This window comes from Lotus japonicus, chromosome 6, assembly GCF_012489685.1.
Source record: "Lotus japonicus ecotype B-129 chromosome 6, LjGifu_v1.2".
Classification (NCBI taxonomy): Eukaryota; Viridiplantae; Streptophyta; class Magnoliopsida; order Fabales; family Fabaceae; genus Lotus; species Lotus japonicus.
Genome location: NC_080046.1, coordinates 7,302,983 through 7,317,026, shown reverse-complemented (window position 1 = coordinate 7,317,026; position 14,044 = coordinate 7,302,983). Strand labels below are relative to the sequence as shown.

General features: G+C 37.9%; 1 protein-coding gene across 1 annotated transcript; it reads right to left on the bottom strand.

Moving 5' to 3' along the window:
• Positions 1-7,104: 7,104 nt before the first annotated feature.
• LOC130724804 (pentatricopeptide repeat-containing protein At5g39980, chloroplastic-like) lies at positions 7,105-7,866 on the bottom strand. Its single transcript, XM_057576084.1, has one exon. The coding sequence runs from the start codon at positions 7,864-7,866 to the stop codon at positions 7,105-7,107; it is 762 nt and encodes a 253-aa protein (XP_057432067.1).
• Positions 7,867-14,044: the final 6,178 nt, after the last annotated feature.

Genomic DNA, 14,044 nt, shown 5'->3' with positions numbered 1-14,044 from the left:
TGTGAAGAAGCATATTTTCAACCTCTCTAAACATATATTTAGTAATAACAGCAAAACAAATAAACTGAACTATGCATCCAGGAATTGGAACTCAACCCCCCTTAGCTGGGATTCCTTGAAAAGGTTATAAGGTTTGCAGAATTTGGTAGAAGGCTTCTACTCACTCAGAAAGCATCAAGATTTTCTGGATGACAGATGTCAGGTCAAAATTTAATGAAAGCCACATGAGCAACAAGAACTGGACAGGCTCTGTAGCTGTCCAATTAAGCATTTTATTCTTCATATTATCTGGCACCCTTTGACTCAAGAAAATGCTAACAGCACATATGTTAACTATTTGGGAAATAGATCAATCATAAAGAGTGTGTGAGAGTGTATTGCTAGCACTCCTCCTTACTGAATGGTATATAAATAGAAGCACTCTGCCAGCCAGTTTTCCCTAGCTGGGTTGCATTTTAGGATGTCCATTCGGGTTGGGACAAGGGGAAAGGAATGCAGCCTGAAAGTAATCAGTTACTAAATTGCTATTTGTGCTAGCTGCCCAAAATCTATGGAGTTGACCAAGTTAGCATTTGAAAATCTTGATGACCCCAAAGCAAAGGATATATGTGGGAATTCCTTTTCCTCTGGGGGCTCAGCAAAAGGAAAGTCTGAAAGTATTGATTGTACAGAAACGTTTTCATTCAAGAGAGCAACTAGATCTGTTTTCCGCTGTCAAATATAGACTAGGCTTCTCTACATTGTTGGGTTCACTTTACATGGTAAAATGCATCATTATATTTGTTGCTCACAAAATCAAGTGTTGCAATTGAGATAAAATACTTCTAATATGAAAATGCTAAATTAATTCTGACTTCATTTTATATAAGTACAGATCAACTGGCATTAAAAGGATGACAACACAATATCACTTATGAAAGGAAATATTAACCAAGTAAATACCTTCAAGAAAGTAAAGCAGGATCAGAACAATGATACCTTGGTAGCAGCCTCACAACTGAAGTCGAAAGTGAATTAGCAAGGAAATTTTCCCAGCAGGATTACTAGAGGATGGCAGCATATGTATATAGAGCAGAATTCCTCTAAATACAACCATGGAGGGTACTCCATTGAGATTTAAATAGTGAGAGTACTGATCTATGGTAATTTTCCCCACTATCAGCATTATTTGATCTAATTTCCTTTTGTAAAGAAGCAACAGATTACATAAAAGCTTATAACTGCAAAAGTTTACCAATAATAGAAGTCCTTTAAAGTTTAAACAATGGTTTCAGCCAATGCTTTCATATTAGACCTTTTACCTTTGATAATGTGTTATCTACTGAGAAATTCAATATAACATGTCAAGAAGGCACAGCTAGTTCACAAAAGATATAAAATGAGTCACATCTGCAATAGAATGACATGACTTGTATTACATAAAATACATTTACACAACTAAGTAATAGACAATATCAGTCTATATTAGGAAACAATAAATTTAGGGATTATATTCATCTTTCATCATATCAGTATGATATCACTGCATATCTGTAATCATGCTATTTCCCTCCTTTAATCATGGGATCCCTCCTTTAATTATGGAGTTGACCCTAGCATTGTAACTCTATATATGCTGTACAGCAATACAATAATATGATACCTTTCTCCTCCATCTTTACATGGTATCAAGAGCAGGTTTTTTTCCAGAGACCTGAGTAAAACACATACGCCCACCCATCATGGCAGATGAGTCAGATTCAGATGCCTCAGTCCAAAATCTCACCGATCCACAAAATATACCGATGTATGGAAGAGACTATTCATCACCATATTATCTCAATCCATCAGATAACCCAGGAAATGTCCTGGTTTCTTGCCCCTTCAATGGCAAGAATTACCCAACATGGCGTAGAGCCATGATAAATGCCCTTCGTGCCAAAAATAAGGTTGGGTTCGTCGATGGCACTCTTGCTCAACCAGAGGAGTTGAGTGTTGATATGCCAGATTGGATCAAGTGCAACTCAATGGTGGTTGCATGGATTTTTAACTCATTGAAGAGTGACTTTCATGATAGCGTTGCCTTCTATGAGAAAGCTATTGACATGTGGAAAGATCTGGAAGAAAGGTTTTCACAAGGAAACGCCCCACGTGTTTATGAGTTAAAGCAAGAAATTGCTCTGTCACAGCAAAGAGAACTCTCTATTTCAGCCTATTACACCAAACTAAAGGGTTTGTGGGACGAGCTCAATACCTATTCAAAGGTTCCTCAATGCACTTGTGGTGCCGCAAAGGAGTTTGTCAGCGAGCGTGAAACAGAAAAGTTGCATCAGTTTTTGATGGGTCTAAATGATTGCTATGGAGTGACCAGATCACAAATATTGACCATGGAACCACTTCCAAGTTTGTCCAAAGCATATGCCTTAGTCTCAAGGGAAGAAAAGCAATTACAAATCACCTCCAAAAAGAATCCAAGTGTTGAAGCTGCTGCGTTTGCTGTGAAGAACACAGGAACACATGAACAAAGGAAGGATCTTTCCCAAGAAAGAGTACGAAACAACCCACGATGTGAGCACTGCCGAAAGCTAGGACATGTGAAAGAAAAATGCTTTGAGATTATTGGTTACCCGCCAGATTAGAATGTAAGGGGGAGATCTTTCAAAGGAAAGACTACTTATCAAACTACTTATCAACCAAAGGGTTCACACCAATCAACATCTTCACCTACTGTTGGACTTACTCCACAGCAGTATGATCAACTCATGGCCTTACTTGGTGACAAACAAAACATTGTTGCTAACTTTGTCGGTAAGATCTCTCAATTTTCAAATAATTGCACAAAATGGATATTGGATACTGGTGCGTCAGACCATATGACATCTAGTTCATCTATTATTGAAAATGCATCTTACCCACAACATGTGTCCCCAGTCTATCTTCCAAATGGTACCCAACTACCTGTCCATGCGTATGGGAATGTCTCCTTAACAAATGAAATTAGTCTTGATAAAGTCTTCTATGTTCCCCAATTTACTTGCAATTTGTTGTCTGTCAGTAAATTAACAAAAGCCTTGAAGTGTGTTGCAATCTTCTTTCCTGACTTTTGTGTTTTACAGGACCTAGTCACGAGGAAGCTGATTGGAACGGGTGAATTAAAGGATGGATTATACTACTTCAAGGATGTTTGTACTCGGCATATTGCAGCAACAGTAGTGGGTTCTGGTCCAAGTTTGCAGTTGTGGCACCAACGCTTGGGTCATCTTTCTTTTGATCGTTTATCTCGTATTTCCATTTTGCCAAGTGGTTCTTCCCAGCACATTGACAAGTGTTGTCATGTTTGTCATCGCGCTAAACAAACACGCGCTGTTTTTCCTCTTAGTTTTAATAAATCATTGTTTCCCTTTGAACTTATACATATTGATATTTGGGGGCCTTACAAGACTGCTTCCTCTAGTGGAGCTCATTATTTTCTTACCATTGTGGATGATTATAGCAGATCCACATGGGTTTATTTACTTCAGTACAAATCTGATGCGTATTCCAACTTTGTCCATTTTCATGCCATGATTAAAAATCAATTCAATCAGTGCATAAAACAAGTACGGAGTGACAACGCGTTAGAATTCACCTCAGGAGCGATGTGTAAATTTTTCAAGGAACAAGGTATCATTCACCAGACTTCATGTGCCCACACACCGCAGCAAAATGGAGTGGTGGAAAGGAAACATCGCCATCTCCTAGAAGTTGCTAGAGCCCTCCGTTTCCAATCTGGTTTGCCTATAAGGTTTTGGGGTGAGTGTGTCCTTACTGCAGCATATCTTATTAATCGTATGCATACACCTAAATTGGATGGAAAGACTCCATTTGAATTCTTATTTGGAACTTCGCCATCATATTCACATCTGCGTGTTTTTGGGTGTCTTTGCTATGCACACAACCCTGCTAAGCCTAAAGATAAATTTGCACCACGCTCACATGCATGTGTCTTCATTGGTTATCCAATGGGAAAGAAAGGTTACAAAATATATGACCTCGAGACAAAACAGATATCCACTTCCAGAGATGTTATTTTCTATGAAGAACGTTTTCCTTTTGTGACATCCACTGTGGCAAGCTCATCACCTTCAACAAGTGTCATTCCTTTACCCATTCAAGATGAAAGTCTTGCCCATGTGCCACCTACAACTGGAAATCAAACGTTGGAAACTAATGCTTTTTCTCCAACATCTGAGGCTGAGCAAGGTGTTCCAAGTCCAACACCAACACCTACTATTGTAACTAGGCCACGCCATGATAGACACATCCCAAGGCATCTCACTGATTATGAGTACAAACTTCCTGGAATAGTATCCTCTATCACACCTGTGTCCAATTCAGCATCCTCAGGTACACCATATTCTCTATCTTGTCATCTTTCTTATTCACGTTTTTCCCATTCCCACCAAGTTTTTCTTTCGGCCATCTCCACTCAGGATGAGCCTCAAAGTTTTTCTCAGGCGAAATTAGACCCACAATGGCGTGAAGCCATGGCCACAGAGCTCGCTGCATTGCAAGATAATGATACATGGTCCTTGGTGCAACTACCAGACGGCAAGAAGCCTGTTGGTTCTAAATGGGTGTATAAAATTAAGCGTCATGCAGATGGCAGTATTGAACGCTATAAAGCTCGCCTTGTTGCCAAGGGTTACACACAAGTTGAAGGAGTTGATTTCACCGAGACTTTTGCACCCGTTGCCAAGCTCACAACTGTTAGATGCCTCATAGCTGTGGCGGCAGCAAAGCATTGGGACTTGTCTCAATTGGATGTGAAAAATGCATTTTTGCATGGTGATTTGCACGAGGAAGTTTACATGCTCCCACCTCCGGGTATGCTCAAGAAAGGTGACAACAGAGTTTGCAAGTTGAACAAATCTCTGTATGGACTTAGACAAGCATCTCGCCAATGGTTTGCAAAGTTATCCACTGCCCTTGTCAAGTATGGATTTGTTCAGTCCAAGGCAGATCACTCCCTATTCACCATGAAATCGGGAAATTCCTTTACAGTTGTGCTTGTGTATGTTGATGATTTAATTCTTGCAGGAAATGACCTCACTCAATGTGCTAGTGTCAAAACATATCTGCAGAAATGTTTTCGCATTAAAGACCTTGGCAAGTTGAAGTATTTTCTTGGCTTGGAAGTGGCTCGTTCACCTACTGGAATTTCTTTGTGTCAGCGGAAGTATATTGTTGATATTTTGGAAGAATCTGGTATGACAGGTTGCAAACCATCTTCATTTCCTATGCTTCAGCAACAACAACTTTTGTTGGATTCCAGCCCCTTTCTTGATGATCCTAGTCAATATCGTCGTCTTGTTGGGAAACTTATATATTTAACCATTACAAGGCCTGACATCACATATTCTGTCCACTCTCTTAGTCAGTGCATGCACCATCCTAGACAAGCTCACCTTGATGCTGCAATGCGGGTTTTACGCTTCTTGAAAACCGCACCTGGTCAAGGACTATTTTTCCCAGCTTGCAATGATCTTCAACTTCGTGCCTTTTGTGATTCAGATTGGGCTGGCTGTCCGTTAACACGGAGGTCCACTTCAGGATACTTTGTACAGTTAGGAAATGCTCCAATCTCATGGAAAACAAAGAAACAACCCACTGTGTCTCGCTCCTCTGCAGAAGTTGAGTACAGGGCCATGGCAGCAACCACTAGTGAGTTATTATGGCTCAAAAATTTATTTTTCGATCTCACTGTTCCTCAAACAGCACCTATGCATCTTTACTGTGACAACCAAGCTGCTATGCATATTGCTTCTAATCCAGTTTTCCACGAACGCACCAAACATATCGAAATTGATTGTCATTTTGTGCGTGACCAACTTTTACTGCACACAATCAGCACTCATCATGTTCCAACCAATGCTCAGCCAGCAGACATTTTTACAAAGGCGCTCGGTGCTGACCAATTCAAGTTCTTGACACGCAAGTTGGGCATTTGTGATCTACATGCTCCAACTTGAGGGGGAGTAATAGACAATATCAGTCTATATTAGGAAACAATAAATTTAGGGATTATATTCATCTTTCATCATATCAGTATGATATCACTGCATATCTGTAATCATGCTATTTCCCTCCTTTAATCATGGGATCCCTCCTTTAATTATGGAGTTGACCCTAGCATTGTAACTCTATATATGCTGTACAACAATACAATAATATGATACCTTTCTCCTCCATCTTTACACTAAGCAAGTTAGAGCACCTTTCCTACTATCAGACCATAATGTTAACGTAAAATCTTCTAAATAATTCTGTGTGAAAGTGTTGGCCATTGATCAATGTGTATGGGAGAGGAACAGCAGCTTCCACAACTTTCATTCTCTTTGCTGGATAAATCAATATCTCATTTTACATACACATAAGTTAAAGCAGTTCTATTAACAATTTTGTCAACGAACTTGCAGAATTGTTTCCAAAACATAGATAACCAGTCATGCAGGTATTTATTCTAAATTCATCGTCAATGATTTTTAATTAATAAATCTGATTGTAATTAATTATGGAAAATTGGTGAACTGTATTATCTGATGGTTCACCTTAGACAAAGCCTATAGTAATGTATAGCAAAAGGCTCTAGATTCACAATTAATCAAATAAGGCAAGTGTTCTGACTCACAAAAGCACTGATACCAGCCTACATACATCAAAGTTTTGAACTGGGTTACACTAATAACATCTTAGAGACTTCCTCAATACAGTGTTGATTTTCAAAGAGAAACAGATATTGACTGTTTTCAAATACATCTACGGTTGAAATTCTCAGCAGATACTAAGGAAGCATATTAACAGAAGCGGCTCAACTTTCTCTAAAGAGAAAATAGGGACTCGATTTTTAATAAGTTTTTTCCCAGAAGGACACAGGAAAAAGAGAAAGCCCTCATAAGCCTGGATGTATAACACTGTAAGATTATTCACAAGGGTGTTGCTATTCAGAACCTGTGTTGTTGCTTGACATCATATATAAATGGGAATGAGGTAGGTTTTCAGAATACAGCATTTATGGGTGAACAGGGGAAAAACAATACTCATAAACAGCACACAAGTTATACACAAAAGGTCACATGCATGCTTCTAAGCATGATCATGATTTCCGATTGCTTTGTGATTCATCCTGTTCATGATTCGAGAAGCATCATTAAGTCTATCTGCTCTTTCATAAATGCCGGAAACAACAAGATGCAACTCCTTCTTGTTGATATTGGGATTGGAATCCAGCTTCTCAAACAATGACTCCACCATTGTGAAATCCTTTCTTGCACCATATAGACTAAGCATCTGGAAATGAACCTCATCTGGAAAAACACATCCTTCGTCATGTATCTGACTATATAAAGCATCTGCTTTCTCAAACTCACGTAGCTTCCCAAAAGCATTCAGCACGAGGGCAATAACATTGGAATCAGGAAAGTATCCAACTTCTCTCATCTTCTCAAACACCTCAACTACATTTGTGTACTTTTTGTTCCTCGAGTAAAGATTAATCATGCACCCAAACACAGATATATCTTTTACCTCTCCAGCAGCAAAAGCCTGCCGAAAAACCCATGTAGCCTCTTCAACTCTCCTGGCTCGAGCAAGCACCATGATTGCAGTTTCCCTGGGAATGTTGTCAGGTCGCTTGAGCTCATGAAGAAGGCGCTTAGCATGAGCAACCAAACCGGCCCTCTCATAGGCTACAATCATTGTCTGGTACAGAACCTGATCAATTTGAACACCTAAACTCCTCAATTTCTGAAACAACATGGCTGCCCTGTCCAGTTTCCCTGCCTTCTCCCATATAGATACTATAGTTGAATAGGTGATAGCATTTGGTTGAATACCATTATTCTGCATTTGGTCAAATATATAATGTTTACACAATTTATAAGTTAAAATTATGTATTTACTAAACTAATTCTTTGGGGGATTAAATGATGAATAAAGTAAGCATATAGGTCAAATAAGTGCTTAAAAAGATATCAAGATATACGTAAAATGAGCACTTATCACTTATACGCGTCAGGTATTTGGTCTTGTAGGTTGCGGCGGCGTACAATGTCATCATAGGGCGGAACACATTGAATCGTCTCTGCGCGGTGATCTCAACGGCCCACCTGGCAGTAAAGTACCCTCTGATTTGCGGTAAAGTTGGGAAAATCGAAGTAGATCAGCGAGGGGCGAGAGAATGCTACAGAAACTACCTTAGTTTGTACGGTAAGAAAGGAGTTAATGACGGACACAGGTGTCATGAGATTGAAGTCGCTAAGGGTGGATGGAAACAGCTAGCTGCACAGGGCCAAAGCGCTGAGGGACAGCCGGTCGGCGAGAGCACCAAAAGATTAAGGAAAGATCGAAGTCGGGACAAAGAAAGCCGAGAGGCGGGGCAGAATGGACAACCTATTTGCACCATTGACGGGAGGCGTTGGGAGAACTGGGATATGGACGCATCCAGTAAGGCCGTGCTGGAAATTGAGCCCAGGCTTACCGCCGAGCAGGAAGGGCGCTTGGATAGATTAGTAGAGGACAACGTGGACCTCTTTAGCTAGGAACAAGACGAAGTAGCGCTCCGAAGGTTGAACACACTTAACGGGCCAGTACAGTTGACGGGAAAGAAGCTGAAAAAGGTGAAGCCCCAAAGGGTGAGCAAGGAGGTTGGTCTAGATCAGAGTAACTTGAAGACGGAGGAAGAAGGGGGTCAGTCGCATAGACGCCAGGATAAGAAAATGAATAATATGAAGTACAAGGACCCAGCAGAGGCCGCAGATATGGGGTCGACAGAGACGAACCAGCGCGTCGGGCGAGAGAAAGAGATCGGAAGGCCTCCTTGATGCACTCTTTTTCTCCACCACGGGAGGATTTTAACGAGGCATCCCTCGAATGTAAAAACTTTTTACAAGACGAATATACAAGGATATTCTCAGCAATACTCCTAACCCTCAACTAAATTGAGACGGCAGCCTAGTGGGAAAAATTCCCTGAAGGTGGCGATCCCAACACGATCTTGATGTCTAGGGATCGCTCCGGAAAGTCCGACACTGACCGTAGCCACTCGTTGGCGACGTGTGCGGATAAGCTTCTTATCCCAAGAACCTTCCCGAAATATGGGCGAGTCAAGTCTCCCCGGAACGCAGGCGAGCATTTTAACCAGGCCAAGCCTTGGACAACCCACATGGCCATTGGGTCCCAAGCAACTATAAGTCCCCGCCTAATAAGGCTGGTGGGGCCACATCTGATCTTACGGGAAAACGGTGTGAACAAAGCCTCGGTCAAAGACTGAGCAAAAGTCATAGTTATACCCAGCACACTCTCAAAATTATTCACGCGAAACTCGGATTCAAGTACTGGAGGCACGGGCGAAAGGGCGACGTAATGTAGCGAGTTGCCGGACTCACACGTTTATGCATATGTTTGTTCATTCATTCATAAATTCATTCATTCGTTCATACATTCATTCATAAATTCATTCATTCGTTCATACATTCATTCATTCATTTGTCCATTTATTATATATTTGCTCGATTCATTCATTAAAAACAGGCTTTTGCGGGGATTTTGAAGGGACGTTTCAAGGGAGGCAGTTGGGATTTTGCAGACCTTTCCTGCCACGTGGCATAGACCTAATGCACGTCAAGCCACCACGACTCATGACGCATGCATAACTGCAGCTGGGAGAGAAGACCAAGTGTGGAAGATGGCTATCTAGCTCAACTTGTGGACTCGTGGGATCGAAGGAATTCGCTAGGAAAATTAGTCCTAGGCTCTAGTTATCAAGCCATGTTGGCAATTGTTTTAAGTCATTAGACTCCGGTTTTAGGTAGCTTATTCATGATTGTCGCCTTGTGTTTTTCCTTAAAAGACACACTCAGCTCTCATGGTTCGGGCTCGATGTCTTGTGGACTGGGCGAGACCCTGGGGTCCCTCGCCCAGGCGCGCCAGCCTAGGGCGACATGCGAGCCAGGGAGTTGGGCCTTCTCCCGGGAGGCCTAACTAGCCCATTAGGAGAAGTTAGGGGCACCAAGCCTAACTCCCGAATCTATAAATAGGGAGCGGTTACCAATTGTGAAGGACTCTTGGCTCATTTGAGAAATAAAAACCCGAAATTCAGTTATTTTCTCTCTCTAAGCGGTTACGCTCTCATTCTCTTTAGATTCTCACATCACGATCCTCTCACTATGGGTATCGTACCTCATCTCTATGTTCTTGGATAGAACACTTCTCTTCTGCTGACACGTGTTCTCTGATTCCAAAACAAAACTTGAAACTGAATTATAAAATATTTGCCATAATAATCTAAGATTTAGCTAGATTACTCCTTACTAAATTTATTTCATCAATCTTGATTTAAATAGGTTATAAATATATTTAATTATTTCGGGGAATTAAAGTAGTTATTATTTGATGGACACGGGGAAGATTGCAATATTTGATTTGATTGGTTTGCAAATATTTAAGAAAATGAAATGTTTTAATAACCATTCCAGAAATAAGAAATTATTATAGAAAAAAATGGGGAAAAAGGAATTCGAAAGAAGGGATGAGGGGTGAGAGAGAGAGCAGCGAATTGGGGGGAGGGGAGAGAGAAGGACAATTAATGAGCAAAGAAGAAAAAGATATAGGGAAAATGAAAATTTAAAATGCCAAATGAGAGAAAAGAGAGAGGAACGAAATTGGGGGAGAGAAAAAGACAATTAAGAAGAAATTAATGGGGAAAGAGAAAAGCACATATTGTGAACAGTTTTTTTTAAGAAAAAGAACAAAACATAAATAACTTAGAACTTAAAAAAAGTAACTGAAAACGAACTCGCATAATCACGTTCATGATTAATTGATGTATCAAATACAATAGAAATATTCCTCGTGCAACGCACGAAAAAAACACACTAGTTAATTATTAATATAATGACAAACCACTTAATCTACTCTATGATGTTTTTTTTTTTTTGAAATCGAAGAATTCAAATTTAATTAAGCATTCGAAATTAAAAAAAAAATTAGGAAGTTATAGATTTTTAACGGATAGATGCCAATATTCATATTTTATTATAAAACTGCCAAATTATTACATAAAATTAATCACTTAATGAAATTGCAAATATCTTAATTTTTATTAATGACACAAATTTAAATGGTGGCTAATTAATTTCATGTAAATATAGAAATGTTCTATATTTGTATTTTCATAATTAATTTGTTTTGTTTTCCTCTACCATATAATTAATTCGTAATTAATTATTCATAATTTCTCCAACTTCTAATCTTCTAAATTATAATTTATTATATTACATATTTATTGAGTCAACAATATGGACCAATGACAATTAAATATGTGGAAAATCATGGTAAGAATCAATAGGTGAAAAATATGTAGCATTTAGGTTACAATATGACCCACTTTAGTGGATGAGTTTATATATTATTAAGATTATAAAACTTCTAATTTGTTTTGTTTTCCTCTACCATAGAATTAAGAGAAAAAGTTTGATGCACCGACGGTGTAAAGTTTTTTTACACCGTCAACCAATCAGATTTCAAGAATGTGAGAAAATCTCTCTTTTCATTTAATTTCTTTAATTGACATGTCACATCCATGAAATCTGATTGGTTGACGGTGTAAAAAAACTTTACACCGTCGGTGCATCAAAATTAAACTCTATAATTAATTCGTAATTAATTATTCATAATTTCTCCAACTTCTAATCTTCTAAATTATAATTTATTATATTACATATTTGTTGAGTCAACAATATGGACCAATGACAATTAAATATGTGGAAAATCATTGTAAGAATCAATAGGTGAAAAATATGTAGCATTTAGGTTACAATATGACCTACTTTAGTGGATGAGTTTTATATATTATTAAGATTATAAAACTTCCAAATTATTATATAAAATTAATAACTTAAATGAAATTGCAAATGGTTGACCAGCTCAAACATGGAGCAGGCCACCATCCTTTGTTGCTGCTGCTACGTTTTTAGATGCTTCTAGTTAGTTCAATTTTACTGTTACTTTTCCTTCTGTAACAAAAAAATATTGCAAATATCTTAATTTTTATTAATGATACAAATTTAAATGGTGGCTAGTAATTTGATGTAAATATAGAAATGTTCTATATTTGCATTTTCATAATTAATTCATTTCTCTTTTCTCTACTATAAAATTAATTAGTAATTAATTATTTATAATTTCTCCAAATTCTAATTTTCCAAATTATAATTTATTATGTTATAATTTATTGAGTTAACAATATGGACGAATGACAATCAAACATGTAGAAAATCATGGTAAGAATCAATAGGTGAAAAACATGTGACATTTAAATTACAATATGACCCACTTTGGTAGATGAGCTTTATATATATATACCTTACCTTTGACTACAAAATAAATAATATAATAGAATTATACAACAGTAAGAAGAGCACTAGTAAAATCTCAAATGGCCTCCAATTTCAAACTTGTCTTCTTCACTCTCTTCCTTTGCCTGGTTTTCAAAGGTACTATACTACAACTCTTATATGAAGCATGCACATGTCACACTGTATTTTTTATTAAATTTTTAATTCACTGCTAATATTATTTCAGCTCATGGACGATGCTCCTTAAGGAACATTAGCATTACACAAAAAAAAACATCAGATTGGCCACATGGCATGATTGGGGTGCGTGTTAACATCTCCAACAACTGTTCATGCACTCAGTCAGAAGTGAAGCTTGATTGCTCTCAATTTCAAACAACATTTTATGTGGACCCTGCAATCTTGAATGTTTCTGGGGATAAATGTATTCTCAAAAATGGCCAACCCATTCTACCTTTTGAAACTGTAACTTTCCTCTATGTTTGGGAATCTAAGTTTTCATTTCAACCAATTTCTTCTCAAATTGCATGTTCTTAAGTATGAGGATTTGTAATTTTTTTTTATTTTTCCTTATCTCATGAGGTGAACAATATATAACTTGCACTGCAAATAAAATTTCTATCATATGCTCTTGTTATTGTTCCTTTTCTTTTGTTCTTGTTATTGTTATGTTTCTTTAGGGCCCGTTTGGTGGTCAGGATAGGATATGATATGTCAACAGAATAGCAACAAGATATGATAAGAGCAGGATAGACTCTTATCCTACTTGTGTTTGAGGTGCACATGATAAGGACAAGATATGATAAGGAAAATGAATCAAATTTATATTTGTATAAAAAATACATTTAAAAATTTATCATTCTATTAAATTTAATTTTTAATACATTTTCATGAATGAGTCTATATTTTAAAATAAGTAAAATTAATTTAAATTTTATTAATTAGTCTATTTTATTGTTTTGAAGATAGCCTATATTTTGTTTTAAAAAAAGATAGCTTATATTTTAAATAAAATTATGCAATTATTTATTTTTATTTTGCCAGCAAAATGATAGTGTATTCATATGGCTCAAAAGAGCAAACCTTCAATGACCAAAACACAAGAGTTCCAAAAATTCCCAACACCTACTCTTTCACAAACATTGGAGCTTAGAGTATGTGCCTCATTAAAACCTTATTAGGAAAACCCAATAAGAAAAAACTTAATAAGGAAAAAGAGTACATCATACTCTAGAAAGTTTGGGAAAGAAGAGAACTAAAGAATACCAAACTATTACAATCCCAAATTCAATACAGAACAAAAAAACCAAACACCTACAATTAGAAAACCAACGAGTGTGTAAAAAGCACACCAATAACACACAGTGCCTTTGAAAAACCATAGAACCTTCTTCTTATGCCAAGTTGCACGTGCCACTGTGTTCAGCTCATTGCCATGAAGCATACTTGCCAATTTCCATTAACCAGCATCAAGTACATTCCCCAAAAATCCACGCGCTTCAATTCCTGGGCTACTCCTTCATGATTCAACCCATCTCAGATAACAATTAATGACAGCAAGCCATAATCAGCTCACCACAGCAGTCCCTCCCTAATAAACACCCATCTGCCATAACTCAACCCTTTCATCACGCCCACATTTCGATAGAAAATCCGCAACTTCATTGCCT

Excerpts from the sequence above, each read along its gene's own strand:
- LOC130724804 (XM_057576084.1), bottom strand. The coding sequence starts at position 7,866 with ATGCAGAATAATGGTATTCAACCAAATGCTATCACCTATTCAACTATA.